The 25,328-nt window shown below is 42.0% G+C and overlaps 16 protein-coding genes across 17 annotated transcripts; all 16 read left to right on the forward strand.

The window, feature by feature from the left end:
* Positions 1 to 1,222: 1,222 nt before the first annotated feature.
* Positions 1,223 to 1,908, forward strand: LSM04_002676 (EF-hand domain; the record flags this gene model as incomplete). The annotated part of the gene is made up of 2 exons (XM_067334853.1): positions 1,223 to 1,226; positions 1,409 to 1,908. 2 exons carry the CDS (start codon positions 1,223 to 1,225, stop codon positions 1,906 to 1,908), a joined length of 504 nt encoding a protein of 167 aa, XP_067189178.1.
* A 274-nt stretch (positions 1,909 to 2,182) lies between these two features.
* Positions 2,183 to 2,815, forward strand: LSM04_003496 (EF-hand domain; the record flags this gene model as incomplete). Its single annotated transcript, XM_067334854.1, has 1 exon — positions 2,183 to 2,815. One exon carries the CDS (start codon positions 2,183 to 2,185, stop codon positions 2,813 to 2,815), a length of 633 nt encoding a protein of 210 aa, XP_067189190.1.
* Positions 2,816 to 3,134: 319 nt separating this feature from the next.
* Positions 3,135 to 3,752, forward strand: LSM04_005289 (EF-hand domain; the record flags this gene model as incomplete). Its single annotated transcript, XM_067334856.1, has 1 exon — positions 3,135 to 3,752. One exon carries the CDS (start codon positions 3,135 to 3,137, stop codon positions 3,750 to 3,752), a length of 618 nt encoding a protein of 205 aa, XP_067189209.1.
* A 317-nt stretch (positions 3,753 to 4,069) lies between these two features.
* Positions 4,070 to 4,688, forward strand: LSM04_005367 (EF-hand domain; the record flags this gene model as incomplete). The annotated part of the gene is made up of 2 exons (XM_067334857.1): positions 4,070 to 4,073; positions 4,189 to 4,688. The coding sequence occupies 2 exons, from the start codon at positions 4,070 to 4,072 to the stop codon at positions 4,686 to 4,688; spliced, it is 504 nt and encodes a 167-aa protein (XP_067189210.1).
* Positions 4,689 to 4,962: 274 nt separating this feature from the next.
* Positions 4,963 to 5,595, forward strand: LSM04_004550 (EF-hand domain; the record flags this gene model as incomplete). Its single annotated transcript, XM_067334858.1, has 1 exon — positions 4,963 to 5,595. The coding sequence occupies one exon, from the start codon at positions 4,963 to 4,965 to the stop codon at positions 5,593 to 5,595; it is 633 nt and encodes a 210-aa protein (XP_067189203.1).
* A 318-nt stretch (positions 5,596 to 5,913) lies between these two features.
* LSM04_007977 (EF-hand domain) lies at positions 5,914 to 6,531 on the forward strand (the record flags this gene model as incomplete). The annotated part of the gene is made up of 1 exon (XM_067334859.1): positions 5,914 to 6,531. The coding sequence occupies one exon, from the start codon at positions 5,914 to 5,916 to the stop codon at positions 6,529 to 6,531; it is 618 nt and encodes a 205-aa protein (XP_067189235.1).
* Positions 6,532 to 6,849: 318 nt separating this feature from the next.
* Positions 6,850 to 8,391, forward strand: LSM04_005251 (the record flags this gene model as incomplete). 2 transcript variants are annotated; one of them, XM_067334860.1, is made up of 2 exons in its annotated part: positions 6,850 to 7,449; positions 7,864 to 8,391. In XM_067334860.1, 2 exons carry the CDS (start codon positions 6,850 to 6,852, stop codon positions 8,389 to 8,391), a joined length of 1,128 nt encoding a protein of 375 aa, XP_067189206.1. The 2 variants fall into 2 exon arrangements, with proteins under 2 accessions (XP_067189206.1, XP_067189207.1); XM_067334861.1 differs by lacking the exon at positions 6,850 to 7,449 and having other exon boundaries at positions 8,056 to 8,391.
* Positions 8,392 to 8,709: 318 nt separating this feature from the next.
* Positions 8,710 to 9,327, forward strand: LSM04_006640 (EF-hand domain; the record flags this gene model as incomplete). Its single annotated transcript, XM_067334862.1, has 1 exon — positions 8,710 to 9,327. One exon carries the CDS (start codon positions 8,710 to 8,712, stop codon positions 9,325 to 9,327), a length of 618 nt encoding a protein of 205 aa, XP_067189225.1.
* Positions 9,328 to 9,645: 318 nt separating this feature from the next.
* On the forward strand, positions 9,646 to 10,263 carry LSM04_006429 (EF-hand domain; the record flags this gene model as incomplete). Its single annotated transcript, XM_067334863.1, has 1 exon — positions 9,646 to 10,263. The coding sequence occupies one exon, from the start codon at positions 9,646 to 9,648 to the stop codon at positions 10,261 to 10,263; it is 618 nt and encodes a 205-aa protein (XP_067189221.1).
* A 318-nt stretch (positions 10,264 to 10,581) lies between these two features.
* LSM04_005947 (EF-hand domain) lies at positions 10,582 to 11,200 on the forward strand (the record flags this gene model as incomplete). The annotated part of the gene is made up of 2 exons (XM_067334864.1): positions 10,582 to 10,585; positions 10,701 to 11,200. The coding sequence occupies 2 exons, from the start codon at positions 10,582 to 10,584 to the stop codon at positions 11,198 to 11,200; spliced, it is 504 nt and encodes a 167-aa protein (XP_067189217.1).
* Positions 11,201 to 11,518: 318 nt separating this feature from the next.
* On the forward strand, positions 11,519 to 12,136 carry LSM04_006448 (EF-hand domain; the record flags this gene model as incomplete). Its single annotated transcript, XM_067334865.1, has 1 exon — positions 11,519 to 12,136. The coding sequence occupies one exon, from the start codon at positions 11,519 to 11,521 to the stop codon at positions 12,134 to 12,136; it is 618 nt and encodes a 205-aa protein (XP_067189223.1).
* Positions 12,137 to 12,455: 319 nt separating this feature from the next.
* LSM04_004262 (EF-hand domain) lies at positions 12,456 to 13,074 on the forward strand (the record flags this gene model as incomplete). The annotated part of the gene is made up of 2 exons (XM_067334866.1): positions 12,456 to 12,459; positions 12,575 to 13,074. The coding sequence occupies 2 exons, from the start codon at positions 12,456 to 12,458 to the stop codon at positions 13,072 to 13,074; spliced, it is 504 nt and encodes a 167-aa protein (XP_067189200.1).
* Positions 13,075 to 13,392: 318 nt separating this feature from the next.
* Positions 13,393 to 14,010, forward strand: LSM04_003315 (EF-hand domain; the record flags this gene model as incomplete). The annotated part of the gene is made up of 1 exon (XM_067334868.1): positions 13,393 to 14,010. One exon carries the CDS (start codon positions 13,393 to 13,395, stop codon positions 14,008 to 14,010), a length of 618 nt encoding a protein of 205 aa, XP_067189188.1.
* A 317-nt stretch (positions 14,011 to 14,327) lies between these two features.
* Positions 14,328 to 14,945, forward strand: LSM04_006910 (EF-hand domain; the record flags this gene model as incomplete). Its single annotated transcript, XM_067334869.1, has 1 exon — positions 14,328 to 14,945. The coding sequence occupies one exon, from the start codon at positions 14,328 to 14,330 to the stop codon at positions 14,943 to 14,945; it is 618 nt and encodes a 205-aa protein (XP_067189229.1).
* A 736-nt stretch (positions 14,946 to 15,681) lies between these two features.
* Positions 15,682 to 19,950, forward strand: LSM04_002790 (uncharacterized protein; the record flags this gene model as incomplete). Its single annotated transcript, XM_067334870.1, has 1 exon — positions 15,682 to 19,950. One exon carries the CDS (start codon positions 15,682 to 15,684, stop codon positions 19,948 to 19,950), a length of 4,269 nt encoding a protein of 1,422 aa, XP_067189181.1.
* Positions 19,951 to 21,028: 1,078 nt separating this feature from the next.
* On the forward strand, positions 21,029 to 22,486 carry LSM04_005238 (Amino acid transporter; the record flags this gene model as incomplete). Its single annotated transcript, XM_067334871.1, has 1 exon — positions 21,029 to 22,486. One exon carries the CDS (start codon positions 21,029 to 21,031, stop codon positions 22,484 to 22,486), a length of 1,458 nt encoding a protein of 485 aa, XP_067189205.1.
* Between the last annotated feature and the right edge of the window lie 2,842 nt (positions 22,487 to 25,328).

Genomic DNA, 25,328 nt, shown 5'->3' on the forward strand with positions numbered 1-25,328 from the left:
AGACGCATCGCTTTCTTGCCTTTTTTCTGGTATTTAGAGCAATGTCTCTGGTTTCCTACAGCCCTTCTGGTGTTTTGTTCTGTACATTATCTGGAGAAATCGCTTGCGAAGAAAAGAATGAAAGGGTTTGTTACTGCCTCCGTACAATATTCTGGAATCGCCCTCCGGTAGAGAGAGCTTAAAAAAAAAAAAAGCAACTATTTGGCAATTATTTTGTTTCCATTAAGTCTGGATTCGTTACAATTCATTCTTTCGGTGACATGTTTCGTATACATCCATACATATGAGTGAATGGTTAAATGAGATGATACACAAATAAACAATCAATCAAATAAATAAATAAATAAATTAATTAAATAAATAAATGGATAAGTAAATAAAAAAGAAGATTAATAGAGAAAATAAATAAATACATACAAATACGCTAACATTATATATATATATATATAAGTAGGTCAATAAACGTATACATTTAATGGAAAAGTGTAGAAGGAAATCTGCAGGTGTCAACTGCTCTGTCTAACAAATGCAAGAATGGTTTTACCCAACTAATTTTTTTTCCCGTGTATTGGCGGAACTGCTATTTAGAGCTCTTTAGTAGAACCTTACAACTATTCTATGCTCTGTCGAAAATTTTTCTCTCCTTCGCTTAATTATTATTATTATTATTATTATTATTATTATTATTATTAATATTGTATTATTTTGACTTCGTTCTTTAAATCTCACTGAATTTTCTTACTATTCAAGAGAAAAAAAAGAGAATGTCAATCCAAAAGGCTTCCCAATCTCTCTCGCCACTTTCCATGTCACACTTAATATTCACGAAAAAAAAGGGAATTTCACCTTTACCAAGTATAGACATTCCAAAAACTTTATTTCCAACATACAAACAACGCCAATATACCTCATTGATAGAAAATAAGTACATATTATTCTTCGCAGTAATCATAAAAAAAAAGATTCAAGAAACAAAAAAACAATATATACCGGCAAGAAAGAAAAACAATCTCCTAAAAAACTCCACTTGGCTTCGCGTCGCTATCATCAACACTATACTATTGACAATATAAGCGATCAAACACGAAAAAAAAAAAGCATGGATTTTTGACGGAGTATTGCAAAACACCAATAAGTAAAAACTACAAAAATGAAATCATATTGATAATACTCACGGGATATTAATAAAAACAATTGTTCTGCCATTCTTAATTCATAGCTTATGCGTTTTCTGAAGAAATAGCGTTTCTACACGCAGGAAGTGACAAAAGTACAAAAACAAAAAAAGTGGGAGTGTGCATATCTAACCAAACTACAAGCAGTAACAACAGCACGAAATTGGCTGAAAAGAGAAAGGTCGCATGGGAGCGCATCAGGCAGGTAATTCCCCGTGAAAAGACGGCCGAAGCAAAGCAGCGCCGCATTGACCTTTTCAAGAAGTTCGACAAAAACAATTCTGGGAAGCTTTCCTATGACGAGGTGTATAATGGCTGTTTGAATGTGCTGAAACTGGACGAATTCACTACACGGTTGCGTGACATCACAAAGCGTGCATTCAACAAGGCGAAGGACATGGGCAACAAGGTTGAGAACAAGGGCTCTGAGGACTTTGTTGAATTCCTGGAGTTCCGTCTGTTTCTGTGCTACGTTTACGACTACTTTGAACTGACAGTGATGTTCGATGAAATCGACACGTCCGGCAACATGCTCATCGATGAGAAGGAGTTCAAGAAAGCCGTGCCGAAGCTTGAAAAGTGGGGTGCCAAGATCAATGATCCCAAGAAAGTGTTCAAGGAGCTGGACAAAAACGGTTCTGGCTCTGTGACGTTCGATGAATTTGCTGCTTGGGCCTCTGCGCACAAACTGGACGTTGACGGTGACCCGGACAACGTGCCAGACAATTCTTAAGAATTGTTGCTCTATGCTGTATGTGCTTCGTTGCAATTGGGGATCATGATGTATGCAATATTTTTTTTTCTTTGTACGGGTGCGTGTTATTTGTAAGCTTCTCTTAGATTTTTTTTCTCGATTATAGTCGTTGTTTCAACTCCATACACTTCTTTAATCTCCTAGATGTTTCTCCTCCTGTTCCCTGCAGTTCTGCGTGTGATTTTCCTTCCATTGTTTTTGTTGTTATTTTTTTGGTAGGATTTGTGACAAGAGAATACAATAATTGAGTACGATGGGTTCGTGTGGTTCCAAAAAGGCTGACAAGAAGAAGGGGTTCTCCAAAAAGGAGGGTAAATCTGCCCAGGACCGCAAGGTCGCATGGGAGCGCATCAGGCAGGTAATTCCTCGTGAAAAGACGGCCGAAGCAAAGCAGCGCCGCATTGACCTTTTCAAGAAGTTCGACAAAAACAATTCTGGGAAGCTTTCCTATGACGAGGTGTATAATGGCTGTTTGAATGTGCTGAAGCTGGACGAATTCACTACACGGTTGCATGACATCACAAAGCGTGCATTCAACAAGGCGAAGGACATGGGCAACAAGGTTGAGAACAAGGGCTCTGAGGACTTTGTTGAATTCCTGGAGTTCCGTCTGTTTCTGTGCTACGTTTACGACTACTTTGAACTGACAGTGATGTTCGATGAAATCGACACGTCCGGCAACATGCTCATCGATGAGAAGGAGTTCAAGAAAGCCGTGCCGAAGCTTGAAAAGTGGGGTGCCAAGATCGATGATCCCAAGAAAGTGTTCAAGGAGCTGGACAAAAACGGTTCTGGCTCTGTGACGTTCGATGAATTTGCAGCTTGGGCCTCTGCGCACAAACTGGACGTTGACGGTGACCCGGACAACGTGCCAGATAACTCTTAGGGGGTGGTGTGTTATTCAAATCATGTGTGTAGCTAGTGACGTATTGAAGGGATACTATGTTTTTCTATGCTTTTTCCTGTGTATACCAGGAATGGTGTTGGTTGTTTTTTTCTTTGTGTGGTGACAGGGGGCTGGTAGTTTCTTATTATGTCGTCATGACATCATGGTACGGTGTTTCCTAGACTCAGACCCAGTGCACACTCTTGTTTTCGCTGCTGCTGATGCTGCTTTTAGCTTTTTCTCCTCTTCTCCTTGTTTTCGTTCTTGTGTAGATTGTGACGCAAAGCAATAAGAAAATCAATAAGCAAAGGTAAAAACAATGGGTTTGTGTGGATCAAAGAACAACACCTCAAACAAAGAGGGTAAATCTGCCCAGGACCGCAAGGTCGCATGGGAGCGCATCAGGCAGGTAATTCCTCGTGAAAAGACGGCCGAAGCAAAGCAGCGCCGCATTGACCTTTTCAAGAAGTTCGACAAAAACAATTCTGGGAAGCTTTCCTATGACGAGGTGTATAATGGCTGTCTGAATGTGCTGAAGCTGGACGAATTCACTACACGGTTGCGTGACATCACAAAGCGTGCATTCAACAAGGCGAAGGACATGGGCAACAAGGTTGAGAACAAGGGCTCTGAGGACTTTGTTGAATTCCTGGAGTTCCGTCTGTTTCTGTGCTACGTTTACGACTACTTTGAACTGACAGTGATGTTCGATGAAATCGACACGTCCGGCAACATGCTCATCGATGAGAAGGAGTTCAAGAAAGCCGTGCCGAAGCTTGAAAAGTGGGGTGCCAAGATCGATGATCCCAAGAAAGTGTTCAAGGAGCTGGACAAAAACGGTTCTGGCTCTGTGACGTTCGATGAATTTGCAGCTTGGGCCTCTGCGCACAAACTGGACGTTGACGGTGACCCGGACAACGTGCCAGATAACTCTTAGGGGGTGGTGTGTTATTTAAATCATGTGTGTAGCTAGTGACGTATTGAAGGGATACTATGTTTTTCTATGCTTTTTCCTGTGTATACCAGGAATGGTGTTGGTTGTTTTTTCTTTGTGTGGTGACAGGGGCTGGTAGTTTCTTATTATGTCGTCATGACATCATGGTACGGTGTTTCCTAGACTCAGACCCAGTGCACACTCTTGTTTTCGCTGCTGCTGATGCTGCTTTTAGCTTTTTCTCCTCTTCTCCTTGTTTTCGTTCTTGTGTAGATTGTGACGCAAAGCAATAAGAAAATCAATAAGCAAAGGTAAAAACAATGGGTTTGTGTGGATCAAAGAACAACACCTCAAACAAAGAGGGTAAATCTGCCCAGGACCGCAAGGTCGCATGGGAGCGCATCAGGCAGGTAATTCCTCGTGAAAAAGACGGCCGAAGCAAAGCAGCGCCGCATTGACCTTTTCAAGAAGTTCGACAAAAACAATTCTGGGAAGCTTTCCTATGACGAGGTGTATAATGGCTGTTTGAATGTGCTGAAGCTGGACGAATTCACTACACGGTTGCGTGACATCACAAAGCGTGCATTCAACAAGGCGAAGGACATGGGCAACAAGGTTGAGAACAAGGGCTCTGAGGACTTTGTTGAATTCCTGGAGTTCCGTCTGTTTCTGTGCTACGTTTACGACTACTTTGAACTGACAGTGATGTTCGATGAAATCGACACGTCCGGCAACATGCTCATCGATGAGAAGGAGTTCAAGAAAGCCGTGCCGAAGCTTGAAAAGTGGGGTGCCAAGATCGATGATCCCAAGAAAGTGTTCAAGGAGCTGGACAAAAACGGTTCTGGCTCTGTGACGTTCGATGAATTTGCTGCTTGGGCCTCTGCGCACAAACTGGACGTTGACGGTGACCCGGACAACGTGCCAGACAATTCTTAAGAATTGTTGCTCTATGCTGTATGTGCTTCGTTGCAATTGGGGATCATGATGTATGCAATATTCTTTTTTCTTTGTACGGGTGCGTGTTATTTGTAAGCTTCTCTTAGATTTTTTTTCTCGATTATAGTCGTTGTTTCAACTCCATACACTTCTTTAATCTCCTAGATGTTTCTCCTCCTGTTCCCTGCAGTTCTGCGTGTGATTTTCCTTCCATTGTTTTTGTTGTTATTTTTTTGGTAGGATTTGTGACAAGAGAATACAATAATTGAGTACGATGGGTTCGTGTGGTTCCAAAAAGGCTGACAAGAAGAAGGGGTTCTCCAAAAAGGAGGGTAAATCTGCCCAGGACCGCAAGGTCGCATGGGAGCGCATCAGGCAGGTAATTCCTCGTGAAAAGACGGCCGAAGCAAAGCAGCGCCGCATTGACCTTTTCAAGAAGTTCGACAAAAACAATTCTGGGAAGCTTTCCTATGACGAGGTGTATAATGGCTGTCTGAATGTGCTGAAGCTGGACGAATTCACTACACGGTTGCGTGACATCACAAAGCGTGCATTCAACAAGGCGAAGGACATGGGCAACAAGGTTGAGAACAAGGGCTCTGAGGACTTTGTTGAATTCCTGGAGTTCCGTCTGTTTCTGTGCTACGTTTACGACTACTTTGAACTGACAGTGATGTTCGATGAAATCGACACGTCCGGCAACATGCTCATCGATGAGAAGGAGTTCAAGAAAGCCGTGCCGAAGCTTGAAAAGTGGGGTGCCAAGATCGATGATCCCAAGAAAGTGTTCAAGGAGCTGGACAAAAACGGTTCTGGCTCTGTGACGTTCGATGAATTTGCTGCTTGGGCCTCTGCGCACAAACTGGACGTTGACGGTGACCCGGACAACGTGCCAGATAACTCTTAGGGGGTGGTGTGTTATTTAGATCATGTGTGTAGCTAGTGACGTATTGAAGGGATACTATGTTTTTCTATGCTTTTTCCTGTGTATACCAGGAATGGTGTTGGTTGTTTTTTCTTTGTGTGGTGACAGGGGGCTGGTAGTTTCTTATTATGTCGTCATGACATCATGGTACGGTGTTTCCTAGACTCAGACCCAGTGCACACTCTTGTTTTCGCTGCTGCTGATGCTGCTTTTAGCTTTTTCTCCTCTTCTCCTTGTTTTCGTTCTTGTGTAGATTGTGACGCAAAGCAATAAGAAAATCAATAAGCAAAGGTAAAAACAATGGGTTTGTGTGGATCAAAGAACAACACCTCAAACAAAGAGGGTAAATCTGCCCAGGACCGCAAGGTCGCATGGGAGCGCATCAGGCAGGTAATTCCTCGTGAAAAGACGGCCGAAGCAAAGCAGCGCCGCATTGACCTTTTCAAGAAGTTCGACAAAAACAATTCTGGGAAGCTTTCCTATGACGAGGTGTATAATGGCTGTCTGAATGTGCTGAAGCTGGACGAATTCACTACACGGTTGCGTGACATCACAAAGCGTGCATTCAACAAGGCGAAGGACATGGGCAACAAGGTTGAGAACAAGGGCTCTGAGGACTTTGTTGAATTCCTGGAGTTCCGTCTGTTTCTGTGCTACGTTTACGACTACTTTGAACTGACAGTGATGTTCGATGAAATCGACACGTCCGGCAACATGCTCATCGATGAGAAGGAGTTCAAGAAAGCCGTGCCGAAGCTTGAAAAGTGGGGTGCCAAGATCGATGATCCCAAGAAAGTGTTCAAGGAGCTGGACAAAAACGGTTCTGGCTCTGTGACGTTCGATGAATTTGCTGCTTGGGCCTCTGCGCACAAACTGGACGTTGACGGTGACCCGGACAACGTGCCAGATAACTCTTAGGGGGTGGTGTGTTATTTAGATCATGTGTGTAGCTAGTGACGTATTGAAGGGATACTATGTTTTTCTATGCTTTTTCCTGTGTATACCAGGAATGGTGTTGGTTGTTTTTTCTTTGTGTGGTGACAGGGGGCTGGTAGTTTCTTATTATGTCGTCATGACATCATGGTACGGTGTTTCCTAGACTCAGACCCAGTGCACACTCTTGTTTTCGCTGCTGCTGATGCTGCTTTTAGCTTTTTCTCCTCTTCTCCTTGTTTTCGTTCTTGTGTAGATTGTGACGCAAAGCAATAAGAAAATCAATAAGCAAAGGTAAAAACAATGGGTTTGTGTGGATCAAAGAACAACACCTCAAACAAAGAGGGTAAATCTGCCCAGGACCGCAAGGTCGCATGGGAGCGCATCAGGCAGGTAATTCCTCGTGAAAAGACGGCCGAAGCAAAGCAGCGCCGCATTGACCTTTTCAAGAAGTTCGACAAAAACAATTCTGGGAAGCTTTCCTATGACGAGGTGTATAATGGCTGTCTGAATGTGCTGAAGCTGGACGAATTCACTACACGGTTGCGTGACATCACAAAGCGTGCATTCAACAAGGCGAAGGACATGGGCAACAAGGTTGAGAACAAGGGCTCTGAGGACTTTGTTGAATTCCTGGAGTTCCGTCTGTTTCTGTGCTACGTTTACGACTACTTTGAACTGACAGTGATGTTCGATGAAATCGACACGTCCGGCAACATGCTCATCGATGAGAAGGAGTTCAAGAAAGCCGTGCCGAAGCTTGAAAAGTGGGGTGCCAAGATCGATGATCCCAAGAAAGTGTTCAAGGAGCTGGACAAAAACGGTTCTGGCTCTGTGACGTTCGATGAATTTGCTGCTTGGGCCTCTGCGCACAAACTGGACGTTGACGGTGACCCGGACAACGTGCCAGACAATTCTTAAGAATTGTTGCTCTTATGCTGTATGTGCTTCGTTGCAATTGGGGATCATGATGTATGCAATATTTTTTTTTCTTTGTACGGGTGCGTGTTATTTGTAATGGTGTTTCTTAGATTTTTTTTTCTCGATTATAGGTCGTTGTTTCTTATTAGTCGCATACATCTCTTTAATCTCCTAGACTGTTTCTCCTCCTGTTCCCTGCAGATTCTGCGTGTGCTTTTTCTCCTTCTCATTGTTTTTGTTGTTATTTTTTTGGTCGGATTTGTGACAAGAGAATCAACAACTAATTGAGTACGATGGGTTCGTGTGGTTCCAAAAAGGCTGACAAGAAGAGGGTCCTCAAACAAGGAGGGTAAATCTGCCCAGGACCGCAAGGTCGCATGGGAGCGCATCAGGCAGGTAATTCCTCGTGAAAAGACGGCCGAAGCAAAGCAGCGCCGCATTGACCTTTTCAAGAAGTTCGACAAAAACAATTCTGGGAAGCTTTCCTATGACGAGGTGTATAATGGCTGTTTGAATGTGCTGAAGCTGGACGAATTCACTACACGGTTGCATGACATCACAAAGCGTGCATTCAACAAGGCGAAGGACATGGGCAACAAGGTTGAGAACAAGGGCTCTGAGGACTTTGTTGAATTCCTGGAGTTCCGTCTGTTTCTGTGCTACGTTTACGACTACTTTGAACTGACAGTGATGTTCGATGAAATCGACACGTCCGGCAACATGCTCATCGATGAGAAGGAGTTCAAGAAAGCCGTGCCGAAGCTTGAAAAGTGGGGTGCCAAGATCGATGATCCCAAGAAAGTGTTCAAGGAGCTGGACAAAAACGGTTCTGGCTCTGTGACGTTCGATGAATTTGCTGCTTGGGCCTCTGCGCACAAACTGGACGTTGACGGTGACCCGGACAACGTGCCAGATAACTCTTAGGGGGTGGTGTGTTATTTAAATCATGTGTGTAGCTAGTGACGTATTGAAGGGATACTATGTTTTTCTATGCTTTTTCCTGTGTATACCAGGAATGGTGTTGGTTGTTTTTTCTTTGTGTGGTGACAGGGGGCTGGTAGTTTCTTATTATGTCGTCATGACATCATGGTACGGTGTTTCCTAGACTCAGACCCAGTGCACACTCTTGTTTTCGCTGCTGCTGATGCTGCTTTTAGCTTTTTCTCCTCTTCTCCTTGTTTTCGTTCTTGTGTAGATTGTGACGCAAAGCAATAAGAAAATCAATAAGCAAAGGTAAAAACAATGGGTTTGTGTGGATCAAAGAACAACACCTCAAACAAAGAGGGTAAATCTGCCCAGGACCGCAAGGTCGCATGGGAGCGCATCAGGCAGGTAATTCCTCGTGAAAAGACGGCCGAAGCAAAGCAGCGCCGCATTGACCTTTTCAAGAAGTTCGACAAAAACAATTCTGGGAAGCTTTCCTATGACGAGGTGTATAATGGCTGTTTGAATGTGCTGAAGCTGGACGAATTCACTACACGGTTGCGTGACATCACAAAGCGTGCATTCAACAAGGCGAAGGACATGGGCAACAAGGTTGAGAACAAGGGCTCTGAGGACTTTGTTGAATTCCTGGAGTTCCGTCTGTTTCTGTGCTACGTTTACGACTACTTTGAACTGACAGTGATGTTCGATGAAATCGACACGTCCGGCAACATGCTCATCGATGAGAAGGAGTTCAAGAAAGCCGTGCCGAAGCTTGAAAAGTGGGGTGCCAAGATCGATGATCCCAAGAAAGTGTTCAAGGAGCTGGACAAAAACGGTTCTGGCTCTGTGACGTTCGATGAATTTGCAGCTTGGGCCTCTGCGCACAAACTGGACGTTGACGGTGACCCGGACAACGTGCCAGATAACTCTTAGGGGGTGGTGTGTTATTTAAATCATGTGTGTAGCTAGTGACGTATTGAAGGGATACTATGTTTTTCTATGCTTTTTCCTGTGTATACCAGGAATGGTGTTGGTTGTTTTTTCTTTGTGTGGTGACAGGGGGCTGGTAGTTTCTTATTATGTCGTCATGACATCATGGTACGGTGTTTCCTAGACTCAGACCCAGTGCACACTCTTGTTTTCGCTGCTGCTGATGCTGCTTTTAGCTTTTTCTCCTCTTCTCCTTGTTTTCGTTCTTGTGTAGATTGTGACGCAAAGCAATAAGAAAATCAATAAGCAAAGGTAAAAACAATGGGTTTGTGTGGATCAAAGAACAACACCTCAAACAAAGAGGGTAAATCTGCCCAGGACCGCAAGGTCGCATGGGAGCGCATCAGGCAGGTAATTCCTCGTGAAAAGACGGCCGAAGCAAAGCAGCGCCGCATTGACCTTTTCAAGAAGTTCGACAAAAACAATTCTGGGAAGCTTTCCTATGACGAGGTGTATAATGGCTGTCTGAATGTGCTGAAGCTGGACGAATTCACTACACGGTTGCGTGACATCACAAAGCGTGCATTCAACAAGGCGAAGGACATGGGCAACAAGGTTGAGAACAAGGGCTCTGAGGACTTTGTTGAATTCCTGGAGTTCCGTCTGTTTCTGTGCTACGTTTACGACTACTTTGAACTGACAGTGATGTTCGATGAAATCGACACGTCCGGCAACATGCTCATCGATGAGAAGGAGTTCAAGAAAGCCGTGCCGAAGCTTGAAAAGTGGGGTGCCAAGATCGATGATCCCAAGAAAGTGTTCAAGGAGCTGGACAAAAACGGCTCTGGCTCTGTGACGTTCGATGAATTTGCAGCTTGGGCCTCTGCGCACAAACTGGACGTTGACGGTGACCCGGACAACGTGCCAGATAACTCTTAGGGGGTGGTGTGTTATTTAAATCATGTGTGTAGCTAGTGACGTATTGAAGGGATACTATGTTTTTCTATGCTTTTTCCTGTGTATACCAGGAATGGTGTTGGTTGTTTTTTCTTTGTGTGGTGACAGGGGGCTGGTAGTTTCTTATTATGTCGTCATGACATCATGGTACGGTGTTTCCTAGACTCAGACCCAGTGCACACTCTTGTTTTCGCTGCTGCTGATGCTGCTTTTAGCTTTTTCTCCTCTTCTCCTTGTTTTCGTTCTTGTGTAGATTGTGACGCAAAGCAATAAGAAAATCAATAAGCAAAGGTAAAAACAATGGGTTTGTGTGGATCAAAGAACAACACCTCAAACAAAGAGGGTAAATCTGCCCAGGACCGCAAGGTCGCATGGGAGCGCATCAGGCAGGTAATTCCTCGTGAAAAAGACGGCCGAAGCAAAGCAGCGCCGCATTGACCTTTTCAAGAAGTTCGACAAAAACAATTCTGGGAAGCTTTCCTATGACGAGGTGTATAATGGCTGTCTGAATGTGCTGAAGCTGGACGAATTCACTACACGGTTGCGTGACATCACAAAGCGTGCATTCAACAAGGCGAAGGACATGGGCAACAAGGTTGAGAACAAGGGCTCTGAGGACTTTGTTGAATTCCTGGAGTTCCGTCTGTTTCTGTGCTACGTTTACGACTACTTTGAACTGACAGTGATGTTCGATGAAATCGACACGTCCGGCAACATGCTCATCGATGAGAAGGAGTTCAAGAAAGCCGTGCCGAAGCTTGAAAAGTGGGGTGCCAAGATCGATGATCCCAAGAAAGTGTTCAAGGAGCTGGACAAAAACGGTTCTGGCTCTGTGACGTTCGATGAATTTGCTGCTTGGGCCTCTGCGCACAAACTGGACGTTGACGGTGACCCGGACAACGTGCCAGATAACTCTTAGGGGGTGGTGTGTTATTTAAATCATGTGTGTAGCTAGTGACGTATTGAAGGGATACTATGTTTTTCTATGCTTTTTCCTGTGTATACCAGGAATGGTGTTGGTTGTTTTTTCTTTGTGTGGTGACAGGGGGCTGGTAGTTTCTTATTATGTCGTCATGACATCATGGTACGGTGTTTCCTAGACTCAGACCCAGTGCACACTCTTGTTTTCGCTGCTGCTGATGCTGCTTTTAGCTTTTTCTCCTCTTCTCCTTGTTTTCGTTCTTGTGTAGATTGTGACGCAAAGCAATAAGAAAATCAATAAGCAAAGGTAAAAACAATGGGTTTGTGTGGATCAAAGAACAACACCTCAAACAAAGAGGGTAAATCTGCCCAGGACCGCAAGGTCGCATGGGAGCGCATCAGGCAGGTAATTCCTCGTGAAAAGACGGCCGAAGCAAAGCAGCGCCGCATTGACCTTTTCAAGAAGTTCGACAAAAACAATTCTGGGAAGCTTTCCTATGACGAGGTGTATAATGGCTGTCTGAATGTGCTGAAGCTGGACGAATTCACTACACGGTTGCGTGACATCACAAAGCGTGCATTCAACAAGGCGAAGGACATGGGCAACAAGGTTGAGAACAAGGGCTCTGAGGACTTTGTTGAATTCCTGGAGTTCCGTCTGTTTCTGTGCTACGTTTACGACTACTTTGAACTGACAGTGATGTTCGATGAAATCGACACGTCCGGCAACATGCTCATCGATGAGAAGGAGTTCAAGAAAGCCGTGCCGAAGCTTGAAAAGTGGGGTGCCAAGATCGATGATCCCAAGAAAGTGTTCAAGGAGCTGGACAAAAACGGTTCTGGCTCTGTGACGTTCGATGAATTTGCAGCTTGGGCCTCTGCGCACAAACTGGACGTTGACGGTGACCCGGACAACGTGCCAGATAACTCTTAGGGGGTGGTGTGTTATTTAAATCATGTGTGTAGCTAGTGACGTATTGAAGGGATACTATGTTTTTCTATGCTTTTTCCTGTGTATACCAGGAATGGTGTTGGTTGTTTTTTTCTTTGTGTGGTGACAGGGGGCTGGTAGTTTCTTATTATGTCGTCATGACATCATGGTACGGTGTTTCCTAGACTCAGACCCAGTGCACACTCTTGTTTTCGCTGCTGCTGATGCTGCTTTTAGCTTTTTCTCCTCTTCTCCTTGTTTTCGTTCTTGTGTAGATTGTGACGCAAAGCAATAAGAAAATCAATAAGCAAAGGTAAAAACAATGGGTTTGTGTGGATCAAAGAACAACACCTCAAACAAAGAGGGTAAATCTGCCCAGGACCGCAAGGTCGCATGGGAGCGCATCAGGCAGGTAATTCCTCGTGAAAAAGACGGCCGAAGCAAAGCAGCGCCGCATTGACCTTTTCAAGAAGTTCGACAAAAACAATTCTGGGAAGCTTTCCTATGACGAGGTGTATAATGGCTGTCTGAATGTGCTGAAGCTGGACGAATTCACTACACGGTTGCGTGACATCACAAAGCGTGCATTCAACAAGGCGAAGGACATGGGCAACAAGGTTGAGAACAAGGGCTCTGAGGACTTTGTTGAATTCCTGGAGTTCCGTCTGTTTCTGTGCTACGTTTACGACTACTTTGAACTGACAGTGATGTTCGATGAAATCGACACGTCCGGCAACATGCTCATCGATGAGAAGGAGTTCAAGAAAGCCGTGCCGAAGCTTGAAAAGTGGGGTGCCAAGATCGATGATCCCAAGAAAGTGTTCAAGGAGCTGGACAAAAACGGTTCTGGCTCTGTGACGTTCGATGAATTTGCAGCTTGGGCCTCTGCGCACAAACTGGACGTTGACGGTGACCCGGACAACGTGCCAGATAACTCTTAGGGGGTGGTGTGTTATTTAAATCATGTGTGTAGCTAGTGACGTATTGAAGGGATACTATGTTTTTCTATGCTTTTTCCTGTGTATACCAGGAATGGTGTTGGTTGTTTTTTCTTTGTGTGGTGACAGGGGGCTGGTAGTTTCTTATTATGTCGTCATGACATCATGGTACGGTGTTTCCTAGACTCAGACCCAGTGCACACTCTTGTTTTCGCTGCTGCTGATGCTGCTTTTAGCTTTTTCTCCTCTTCTCCTTGTTTTCGTTCTTGTGTAGATTGTGACGCAAAGCAATAAGAAAATCAATAAGCAAAGGTAAAAACAATGGGTTTGTGTGGATCAAAGAACAACACCTCAAACAAAGAGGGTAAATCTGCCCAGGACCGCAAGGTCGCATGGGAGCGCATCAGGCAGGTAATTCCTCGTGAAAAGACGGCCGAAGCAAAGCAGCGCCGCATTGACCTTTTCAAGAAGTTCGACAAAAACAATTCTGGGAAGCTTTCCTATGACGAGGTGTATAATGGCTGTCTGAATGTGCTGAAGCTGGACGAATTCACTACACGGTTGCGTGACATCACAAAGCGTGCATTCAACAAGGCGAAGGACATGGGCAACAAGGTTGAGAACAAGGGCTCTGAGGACTTTGTTGAATTCCTGGAGTTCCGTCTGTTTCTGTGCTACGTTTACGACTACTTTGAACTGACAGTGATGTTCGATGAAATCGACACGTCCGGCAACATGCTCATCGATGAGAAGGAGTTCAAGAAAGCCGTGCCGAAGCTTGAAAAGTGGGGTGCCAAGATCGATGATCCCAAGAAAGTGTTCAAGGAGCTGGACAAAAACGGTTCTGGCTCTGTGACGTTCGATGAATTTGCTGCTTGGGCCTCTGCGCACAAACTGGACGTTGACGGTGACCCGGACAACGTGCCAGATAACTCTTAGGGGTGGTGTGTTATTTAGATCATGTGTGTAGCTAGTGACGTATTGAAGGGATACTATGTTTTTCTATGCTTTTTCCTGTGTATACCAGGAATGGTGTTGGTTGTTTTTTCTTTGTGTGGTGACAGGGGGCTGGTAGTTTCTTATTATGTCGTCATGACATCATGGTACGGTGTTTCCTAGACTCAGACCCAGTGCACACTCTTGTTTTCGCTGCTGCTGATGCTGCTTTTAGCTTTTTCTCCTCTTCTCCTTGTTTTCGTTCTTGTGTAGATTGTGACGCAAAGCAATAAGAAAATCAATAAGCAAAGGTAAAAACAATGGGTTTGTGTGGATCAAAGAACAACACCTCAAACAAAGAGGGTAAATCTGCCCAGGACCGCAAGGTCGCATGGGAGCGCATCAGGCAGGTAATTCCTCGTGAAAAGACGGCCGAAGCAAAGCAGCGCCGCATTGACCTTTTCAAGAAGTTCGACAAAAACAATTCTGGGAAGCTTTCCTATGACGAGGTGTATAATGGCTGTCTGAATGTGCTGAAGCTGGACGAATTCACTACACGGTTGCGTGACATCACAAAGCGTGCATTCAACAAGGCGAAGGACATGGGCAACAAGGTTGAGAACAAGGGCTCTGAGGACTTTGTTGAATTCCTGGAGTTCCGTCTGTTTCTGTGCTACGTTTACGACTACTTTGAACTGACAGTGATGTTCGATGAAATCGACACGTCCGGCAACATGCTCATCGATGAGAAGGAGTTCAAGAAAGCCGTGCCGAAGCTTGAAAAGTGGGGTGCCAAGATCGATGATCCCAAGAAAGTGTTCAAGGAGCTGGACAAAAACGGTTCTGGCTCTGTGACGTTCGATGAATTTGCTGCTTGGGCCTCTGCGCACAAACTGGACGTTGACGGTGACCCGGACAACGTGCCAGACAGTTCGTAGATGTTTTTTTTCCCCCTTTGTGTTTTTTTTTAATTTTTTTTTGCTTTCACAGCCTTCGGGGCCTAATTTATTTTGAAGAAGAAAACTTATGAACTGTAAGGTGTGGGATATGTTGAGTCGTGTTTTGTGTTGCGGTTGTGTTTATTATTACTATTATTATTAGTATTATTGATTAGGGAGCTCTCGTGTGTTTTTTTTCTGGTATTGCTAGTCTTTTTATTTGGGCACACATTTTATTGCGTTTTAATGTGTCTCTCCATTCTCACAGTTCCGTTATTGTGTGTTGGAACTTTGCGAGAGGGTGCTTTGGGCTTTTTTTTTGCATCTGCTTGGCACTGGTTGTTAGGGTTTTGAGATTGTTAAAAAAACTATTATGTAAGGATTATAGGAATTTGGTGGATTTCTCTACTACTTGTTTTTATTTTTCTTGATTTGTGTAAGAAATTATGAAATAAAGGAAGATGATTGGATGAACAACATTATTGGTATTTGTGAAGGAAATAGCTTCAAGTATTTTTGGTTCTGGAAATTAATAATGGTGATCTATGTAATTCTTGATGCACTACTAATAATGATCCTATTGGTGGGAATTCTTTTCTTATTTGTAGTGCGTTGCCATTCCCATTCTATTTCCGAGTAACTGTTCTCCCTTTCTATAATCTCTTTTTTTTCGCATGCTTTTATTTTTCTTTATTTATTATTTTTAAATAGTGGAGTTGCGGTTGAGTGACTGGCCATGGGGTGTTGCAGCTCTAAGCATGTCTGCGGGGACATCTACATGGAAATGCTGCAAAGACTGCGGGTGGAGCCAACACAGAAGATGGATGCCAGCGCCTACAAACGACGAACACGGGAGTTTGAACGAATCGCATCAGGAACTGAGAGTAAGAAGGGAGGTATGAATAGTACTAGTACTAGTGGTGGTGCTGGTGGTGTTGCGAATGGTAATGGGAATGGGAGGGATATATGTGTAGCCGTGGAACAGTTACGAGTGTATGATAGGGATAATTGGCAATTAACACGTATTCATGCATATAATGGGGTTCTTATAGTTGACGCACTGGAGGATATTGCTCATCTTGCGAATGAAATTTCCACAGAGGACACCGTTGCGTTGCGACGATGCGATTATCGAATGTGGCTTCTATACATGTGCGAGTTCTATCATGTAATGGAGGTATTCGAAAAGGCAAACCTACTGAAAGGAGGAAGTTGGGAAAAGATTCTTATAACACAGAAACAGCTTGAAAAGTGTTTGACAGTTCTCAAGTCGCAGTTTGCCCATGCCTTTTCATCAGAGAAGGGTCCTGGTTCTGCACTTCATCCTCCTTCATCGGCTACTTCGGCTGCTGTTATGAGGCAGGTATTACAGTGGTCCCAACGTCATCCACTAAAGAGAGATACAACAACAAGAGGAGGAGGGGGAGGAAATGATGGTTATAGTGATGCAGAGGAAATCTCAACATCTTCTCTACCATTAGTGACTATTGTACGTTGGGTTGTACTGCGACATATCAGAACATTTTGTAATGAGGAGGATATTCCACCAAAGGTCGAGGCGACAACAGTAACGGTGAAAACGAGTGGATCAATTTCAGTGGAAGAGGGTTCATGGGATAATATATTTCAAAGGAAACAACAGGAGTTAAGAAATATATTAAATGATACCGCACTTTTAGAGAAACTGTTTGTTGCCATGACCCATGGTACGAGAAAACTCTCTGAGGTTGATGCCAAGGATGGATGTTACAACCTCTTTGGGATGGAAAAACTCTTTCAAACACGTTCTGTTCATGATGAACTTGTAGAAGTGGCATTTCGTCTGACTATTCAGGAAATGCATAGCGATAACGCTTTATGTATAATCGAATTGTCTGTTTTTGCTCAATTTCTTGAAGCGTACGCAGATGCTTTAGACCTTTATTATCATGTGATGATGTGTAGTAGTGCAAACTCTGATATGGAACGTATCTATGGGGAACCAGCTCCCGACTTGGAAAGGGAAATGCTCTCCCGTGTATTGCAAGAGTTAAAAAAGAACATCAACGGCAATAAAAAGAATGATGGTGATAGTAATGACGATGATGATGATTATGGCGATAATTTCATTTCAAAAATTTTTTCTTCTTTTGCAACTGAAAAGAAAGACGGGGTGCATCGAGTTCCTTTCTTGAATTTCGCAGATGCATGGATAGCACGAATTTTTCGCCGACAAGGCAAACCAACTGTAAAAAACATTTTTGAACTAGCTCATGCTCTAGGGTTAGATGATGATAAAAGGCGAAGATCTCTCTTTGCCCTTCTCACTTCTAATGGATGGGGAGATGTGAGTGCAGCAGAAAGAACATTTGAGGCTTTAAGTACGGAGGTAAATTTATCACAATATTGTAATGCGCAAGAGCTTGCACTTACTTGTGCACGTGAGCAATGGAGACTGGAGTTGGAAAGACATGCAGCAGCTACTGCGAATGACAATACGGAAGAAATACCATCCGATACAATAGAAGGAAATTGGGCTTCAACCGATGTTCTCTTGTTACGTTTACTACATGGTATTTATGGTACCTTTGTGGCTGTACAGACATTAGAGCATACAGCCGCAAAGGACGATGGTACTATTTTAACAATCTCTGACTATACAACATGGGAGGCGGCTACACCTCTGCCGTTGCCCATTCGCTTGCATGTACTGCATGAGACAGATAAAGTGTTGGGAGTATCATCTCTAACAGAAGAAGGTTATACACGGGATATATCCGAGAAGGATGTAAATGAAAAGATTGGTTTATGCAACACACCCGCATCTCTGTTGCAATACATAGGGAATCGCTATGTAGATGATCAAATGATGAAGTGGAGACGAGACGCTTGGCGGCGTTTACAGGAACTGTGGCCTCTACGCGATGAGGATACACGACGTGGAGAGTTCCTTAACATGCTCACTAATGGAGGCACACGTGAGGTACGTGTGACAACAGAAGAAGAAGAAGCAGAAGAAAAAGAAAAAGGAATGAATACTGAAAGAAGAATACGTTATATTCCATTTGAGACACTTTATCAGCAATACGCCTCTGAGTTATCCTATATAATGCCCATAACAGAGTTTCAAGCGGTGTGTTGTAAGGCGGTGCGGGCGGTGGGAGGGAGTACACCGTTGTCTCTCTCTGAAGAAGATGATGTTCCTCCATTCCTGCGATACTTAATGGGATACACGCGGGCTTTGTTATCGTTAGCTGTACCATATGATAGTGATTTTCGTAATGGAGAGACTACACTCGCATGGCCGGAATTGCAGCATTGGTTATTGCATGAGGCCGGTATTGTAATGGATGAGGCAATTACGTATCACTTTATGGAAGAATCGGAGCTCATAACCCCGCATCACATCCTTCCTGCTGCAACTAGTACTAGAGAGAATGAAAACACCAATGAGAGTCCTGATAAGAAGAAGAATGAAGATTCATCTGAAAATGCCAATGAGAATACCGATCAAAAGAAAAATGAAGATTCCTTTGAGAGTCCTAATGAGAATCCTGATAAGAATGAAAGACGTGTGCGTGTACGTGTATTAGCTGAGTGGTTTGCGATGCGTGAATCCTGCCGGACTTCACTTGAGACACGATTGCACATTTGGTTAACGGTCATTCGCGATCGGCTGCCTATTCACAATACACCCAAACACACTGCCATACGCCGCACACTCGCCCATTCCCTCGCCGCCGCAGATGATTATATTCCCACTCCTCTCCTCAGACTTGCACTCCGCAGAGAATACAGCTTGTGGCGTGTGTGGCCACCAGAGTTGGGCGACACCTTTGTGGTATTTGCGGTGTGGGAGACAAATAAGATACTGCAGCGGCCGGATTTGCAGGGAAGTGAATTACACCGTACTGATCTTCGCTTTGTGCTGCGGTTTATCTATACCTACTTGGATGTGCTGCTGCGTGGGGAACATGTACTGCAGGAGGCCGCACGGTTGCCGACAGAAACAACAAATAGAGAGACAGAAAAAGAGGCTAATAATAATAATAATAATAATAATAATAATAATAATAATAATAATAATAATGGGAAGCAAAAAGGTGGACTCTCAATGACATCGTCGTGTTCTCTTTCCTGGAAAGACACCCAAATGCATGCGGCACTTCACACACTTGTGGAAGACACAGGTGTGGACGCTGCAGAAATTGTAAATTCGATTCAACAAGACAATAGCAATAACTGGACCACATCACATCTCGCAATAGTTGTGGCTCGTGCTAGTGTGGCCGCCGCACTCTCACAGTACATGGAAACACATACCGACGAAGTATTACAACATCAAGGAAGAGAAGGGCCATCATTGCAATCTATATGGGGTCGTCTGCGACAGCGACTTCCCACTGGTGAATCACAGGAGCAACGAGTGAAACGTAAAGAACTGTTTACACGCATTGATATTCATAAACAACGCTATCTCACTCTATTCGATTTACACCGTGGTATGATAGAAGTTCTCGCACTACAGGAGTTCCGCGAGGAGATGGATCCAATTCTCTTCCGTGCCTTCTTTGCCACAAAGGAAGTGAAATTTGAGCAACAGGATGTGATTTATCTCACAAGGAGTAATGAACACTTCATCACAGCCGCCGAGTTCCGTGCTTTCCTCTGGTATCTATACACATACTTTCAGTTGTACTATATGTTTGATACACTCTGTGAGGTGCCGGAGAATCACGGTTTGCAAAAGGCAATCTCTGCAGAGGCGTTTGCGGCTTCAAAGCCGTTATTAAAGTCGTGGGGTGTGCGGGTGAATGATGCGGCGGTGGAGTTTGCCGCTATTAGCCGCAGATGTAGAGATGAGAAGGTCATGCACTTTATGGGATTTGCCATTTGGGCCTCTCAGCACCACTTATCACCAGAGGGCTACTCACATGAGGAACCACTCCTGTTAGAAGATGAAAAGGCAACCACAGCGGTAGAAACAGAAACAGAAAGGAAGAAGAGTGCATTAGAGCAAGAATAAGAAGAGCTGGAACTGAAACTGGAACAACTTCAGTAGGATTATTATTATTATTTTTTTTTTTTCTATTTCTCTCTCTCTCTCTCTCTATATATATATATATATATATATATAGATGTATAATATGTTTATTTGTTTCAGTCTTTCCTGTGTCTTTTATGCGATATATTTAGAATGTCATGTACATTAGTCATTAGTCTAATATGTTCTTATTGTATTATTCTCCCTTTAAGGATACGTGCATCACTGCGAACTGTGTGGTAAAGCCGTATCCCCCCCAAAAAGGAGAAGTAACAACAGCAACAACAATAACAATAACAAGAAAACAATACAATACATGTCTCTACTTGTTTACCTTACTTAACCGTATAGTCTATGTTAATGATTATGTATATATAGTTCCTCGTTTCTCTTTCTTTTGTTCCTTTATTAATCCATTAAATTACTTTGTTTTTTTTTTGTTCTTGCCTCTTCTTTCTTAGAAATGCCCCCACCACTAATGACACCACTATAACAGCCACAGTTTAACTACTAAATGATTTCTCCAGAATACTCAGTCCTTCCCTCATCTTCAAACCACAAGGCACACATGGAAATGTGTTCGATGTCTGTATAGAAACAACCGGTTTTTATTTTGTTTTTCCTTTATCTCTTGTATATATATATAAGTAAATAATTACATTGGATATATGATTGTATGTATACAAGAGGGGAGTAAAAGGGGGGAAAAAAATAAAAAACGGTTAATTCTCCACTGAACAAGAAACACAGACTAAATGTAATATGTCACAACATCTCTCAGCACTTAATAATGGTAATGAATATTACTACAATTGCCAATATATTTATTTATTGCTTCTGCCTCTTTAAACATGTTCCCACTAAACTTGGAAAAAAAATCTCTTCCACAACCTTTTTGTTTTATTTTTCTTCTAAAATAACAGTAATCAGTATACCAAACCCAAGAAGAAAGAAAGAAAAAGGCAACAAAGAAAAAAAAAAAGAAGTAACTTTGCAGAAATATACGCTCACAGAAGCGGATACACGCAAAGAAGAATCCAATTAAATAAAAAAAAACAAAATGACAACGCAATTCGACAAAGAAGAACCATTGGCAGGGGAAGTGGACGAGTTCGATCGCGAACTTGGAAGTCCGGCTTCTTCTGCCGTTTCCGTCGACGATGAGGAAAAGAGAAATATTTCACTCGCTGATGGAAATAGTGATGGTGAGGGGGATTTAAGTGATGTGTCCCATCAATCCGAAGTTAGTGAAGTTGGGAGTGCCCACACTAAGGCAGGTTATATTCGGGAAAATACAAATATTTATAAATCTGCTTTCCATATTTTTAAGGCCAATGTAGGAACAGGTGTGTTTTTATTACCAACATTTTACAAAGATTCAGGTTATGTTATGGGCGTTGTGCTGGGTGTTTTCATTGGTGCATGTGTTATTGATGCCTCTATTATGTTATTAAATGCCAAATTGATGATTAATCGACCTCGTGTGGATACTTACAGCAAAATATGTGGATTTGTTTTTGGTCATCCGCTTCAGTGGGTATTATTTGTAGCACTTATTCTTACACAGTTTGGTTTTTGTTTAATGTATGTGCAATTCGTGGCGGGAATGATGGATGCCATGGTTCCCGCCTTCAGTGGATCATCCTATGTGTGGATGTTAATAACATTTGTGATTGTGTTTCCTATTACATGTTTCTCTGATAATTTGTCACTACTCGCCATTGCGTCTATCTTCGCCACAGTGGCAGTGACATTTGCACTTGTTACAACACTGGCGCGGTCTATTATTGAGATTCACACAAGGGGTGGGATTAATCCCTCCACAAATGTCACTGGTGTAAATATCCCCATTGGCTGGTTTAACAATCTGGCAAATAACATGATGGTGTTGGAGGGAATTGCTATTCTCCTCCCCGTACACGCCGGGTGTAATCAGAAGAATAAGTTTAAACCCATGTTTGGAATGGTTCTCATTTGCGTTGTGGCTTTTTATCTCCTGTACGGTATTGTGGGTTATCTTGCCTATGGCGATCACCTCACCAACTCTCTCATTGATGGAATGCCAGATGATGGTCTCTCTATTGCCATTCGCATTGCCTTTATTATTAACTTAATTTGCACCCACCCCGTCCAATTCCAATCGGCCATTCAACTCATTGATCAACTCGTAGGCTGCCGCTCCCGCTCCGTAAAAGGAATTCTCATTCGCCTCGCCCTGAACGCCGCCATCACGGGTCTCGCTATGGGCATTGGGGCGGATACGGTGAATATTGTGGTCAGCTTCATTGGTGCCCTTCCCGCCACAGTGATGGTGTTAATTCTGCCGGCGTTATTAAATCTGCAGGTCTTTTACGCCGTGAAGAATCCCGACGAGGACCGCGTGACGTTGGCGTATTGGATAAAGATCTTCACAGCGGGGCCGGTGTGTTCGTGGCTGCGGTTCCGCTGTTATCTCTACTTGCTGCTGGGGGTGCTGATTATGGGGATTGGCACATACAGCATTGTCATCAACCTCTAAGAGAGAGAGAGAGAAAGAAAGAGAAAGAAAGTGATAAAGAGGGAGAAATGGAAAGAAAATGGTAATGATATAATGGGTATGTTTGTATGTGTGTGAGTGTGTATTTGTGGGGTGAGAAGAAGGAAGGAGAGAGAGAGAGAGAAAGTGAGACTGAGAGACAGAAGGATATCTATCTATATATCTATATCTATCTATCTATCTATCTATATCTATATAGATATAGACATGGTTATTAGTGTTGGAGTATAACTTGTGTTCTTCTGTCATTATGTGTCTCGCTTCTCTTCTTCGTTTTCTTCTTTTCCTTTGTTTTTTTCTCTTCTATTCTATTTCTTCTTTATTGTTCTATAACTTACTTACTTAGTGACTGTGTGAGAGAGAGAGAGAGAGAGAGAGAGAGAGAGAGAGAGCGATGATTGTGTGCGATGATAGCACTATCAATAACAACAGTGTCGCAGAGAAGCAAAGGAGAAGTGGAGGGGAGAAAAAAAAAAGGAAAAAGAAATAAAAAAAAAACAAGAAATCGGAAAGAAAGAAACAAAGGAAGAAGAAAATCAACAATAAAGAACAATAAATCATAATAAGAACAGAGGGACTTTTTTTCCCTCCCAAAGAAAGAAGAAAGAAAAAAACGACAAAATAAAATAAAACAACACAAATGGGATTCACACAGAAGAGTGATCTCGATACAGAAGCAGGAAAACGTCAAGTTTGAAGAAAAAGGAGAGAGGGAAAATGTAATGTGTTGGATTTATTATTATTATTATTATTATTATTATTATTATTATCTTTCTTCTTTTCCATGGTTCTTGTTGCGATGCATTTTTATTGTTTTTTACGCATTGCTTCTTTTTTTTTCCCTTCTTCTTCCTTTTCATCAGACTTCTACTGGTTTTCGATTTTTTTTCTCCCCGGTATTCTCCGCCCCCATTTCTTCCTTTTTTTCCCCCTTTTTTCTTTTTATTTATTATTATGTTTGCGTTCGCCCTTTTTTTTCACGTGTTTTGCACGTACTCATTTTCTTTTTCTTCTTTTTTTATTTGTTTGCCTGTTTTTTTTCTCTTTTATGTGTACGGGCGAACGGGGAATGGATGGATGGCGATGATGTTCCGTTATTAATGGACAACTTGGATAGTATATATATATATATATATATATATATATATATATATATATGTTTTTTTTTATTTTTCTTTCTTCTTTATTTTCTTTTTTTTTACAGCTTTTTTTAGTTATTATTCATTTTTTTCAATTGTGTTAGTACGATGGTTGGGCTGTTTGGAGGAGAATAATTATTAGAAGTCAGTATATATATATATATATATATATATATATATATATATATATATATATATATATATAGTATTATATTATCTCTCCCTCTGTTCAAAGAATATATATATAACCCTTTGAGAATGAAAAGAGAAGAGGAAAGAAAGAAGGTAATGGAATGTGTAATGAGCCGGAAAAAAAAAACGAAGAAAAAATAAAAGTAATAAAAAATAATTACATTTCACTTTCCTTGGATTTCCATCTTTTTGTTGTTATTAGCATTATTATTTACACATACGTATGTCTGTATGTGTTCACCGAGCTTAAGCAATTACCAGAGAAAAAAGGAAAAAAAAAAACAATTCGCGCAAAAAAAAAAAAAGCTCAAAATTCGTTAATAATAATGATAGTAACATGCATATAAACAGATGGAGAAACAGAGACAAATATAAAAAAAGAAAAATAAAGAGAGGTAGATAGATATTATATATATATATATATTCAGAAGCAGAGAGTATTCTTACATTTATATAAGGACTATACTTCTGCATAGTACCCAATGATATAATAGAAAAGTGTATCATTCCTTTGTTTTTTTACCCTGTTTTTTTTTCTTCATTTATTTTACTTTTAATTATATTATAATCTTTGCTTGCTCCTGTAATGGTCTTTTTTTTTCTCGTGGCTGCATGACTGCAAACAAACAAAGAAACAAAAAAAGAAAAACACAGAGAGAAAGAAATAGAGAGAAGGGGTTTTTACTTATGGGGAAATGTTTTTTTTTATATTTATATTTATATTTATATTTGGAGAAACGAATGCTGCTGCTGATGAGATGCTTGAGTGGAAATACCCGCAATAGGAACAGTGTGAATAAGAGAAGGGGATGAATATATATATATATATATATATATATATATAACCTTCAATGTTTTTGTTTCACAGTCATAATTGATTCCATTTTTCTATTTCTGAAATGTATTCTTATATTTCTGGCCAGAGAATAAATAAAAATGTTTTTTTTTTCTCTCCATGAGAAGTGGTCCCATAAACACACTCAATTTATGAGTAATTCGATCATTTACTCCATTAATAATTCCCCAAATGCCCCGTTTTTTTTTCCCTTTTGTCCTTCTTCTTTTCTTTGTTATTATTATTGTCATTATTATTATTATTATTATTATTATTATTTGTCTTTCTAGTTTTGATAAAGGAATAGGGAGAACATAATTCCAATTAACTACACACACAAAAAAAAAAAAAAAAACATACCTTTTCTCTATGTGTCTATCTCTTTATTCTAAATATATATTTCTATTTATATTGCGGATATTATTATGGTGTTGATGTGACTTTGGGAAGAAAAGTGCTACTGGGCGATGAATGGAGAGTTGTGCATCTTTTTTCCTTTTAATTTTCTTTCAATTTTTCTTTTGTGTAAATGATGATCTGCGGGAGAAAAACGTAAACACTCCCTGAGAGAAACTAATATATATATATATGAAAGGAAAAAGGGGAAATAGAAGAAAAAAAAATTGAAATTCGGGGGAGAAGTAGTATAGAGAAAACG

The sequence above is a fragment of the Trypanosoma melophagium genome, assembly GCF_022059095.1.
Source record: "Trypanosoma melophagium isolate St. Kilda chromosome Unknown ctg32segment0, whole genome shotgun sequence".
Lineage (NCBI taxonomy): Eukaryota > Euglenozoa > Kinetoplastea > Trypanosomatida > Trypanosomatidae > Trypanosoma > Trypanosoma melophagium.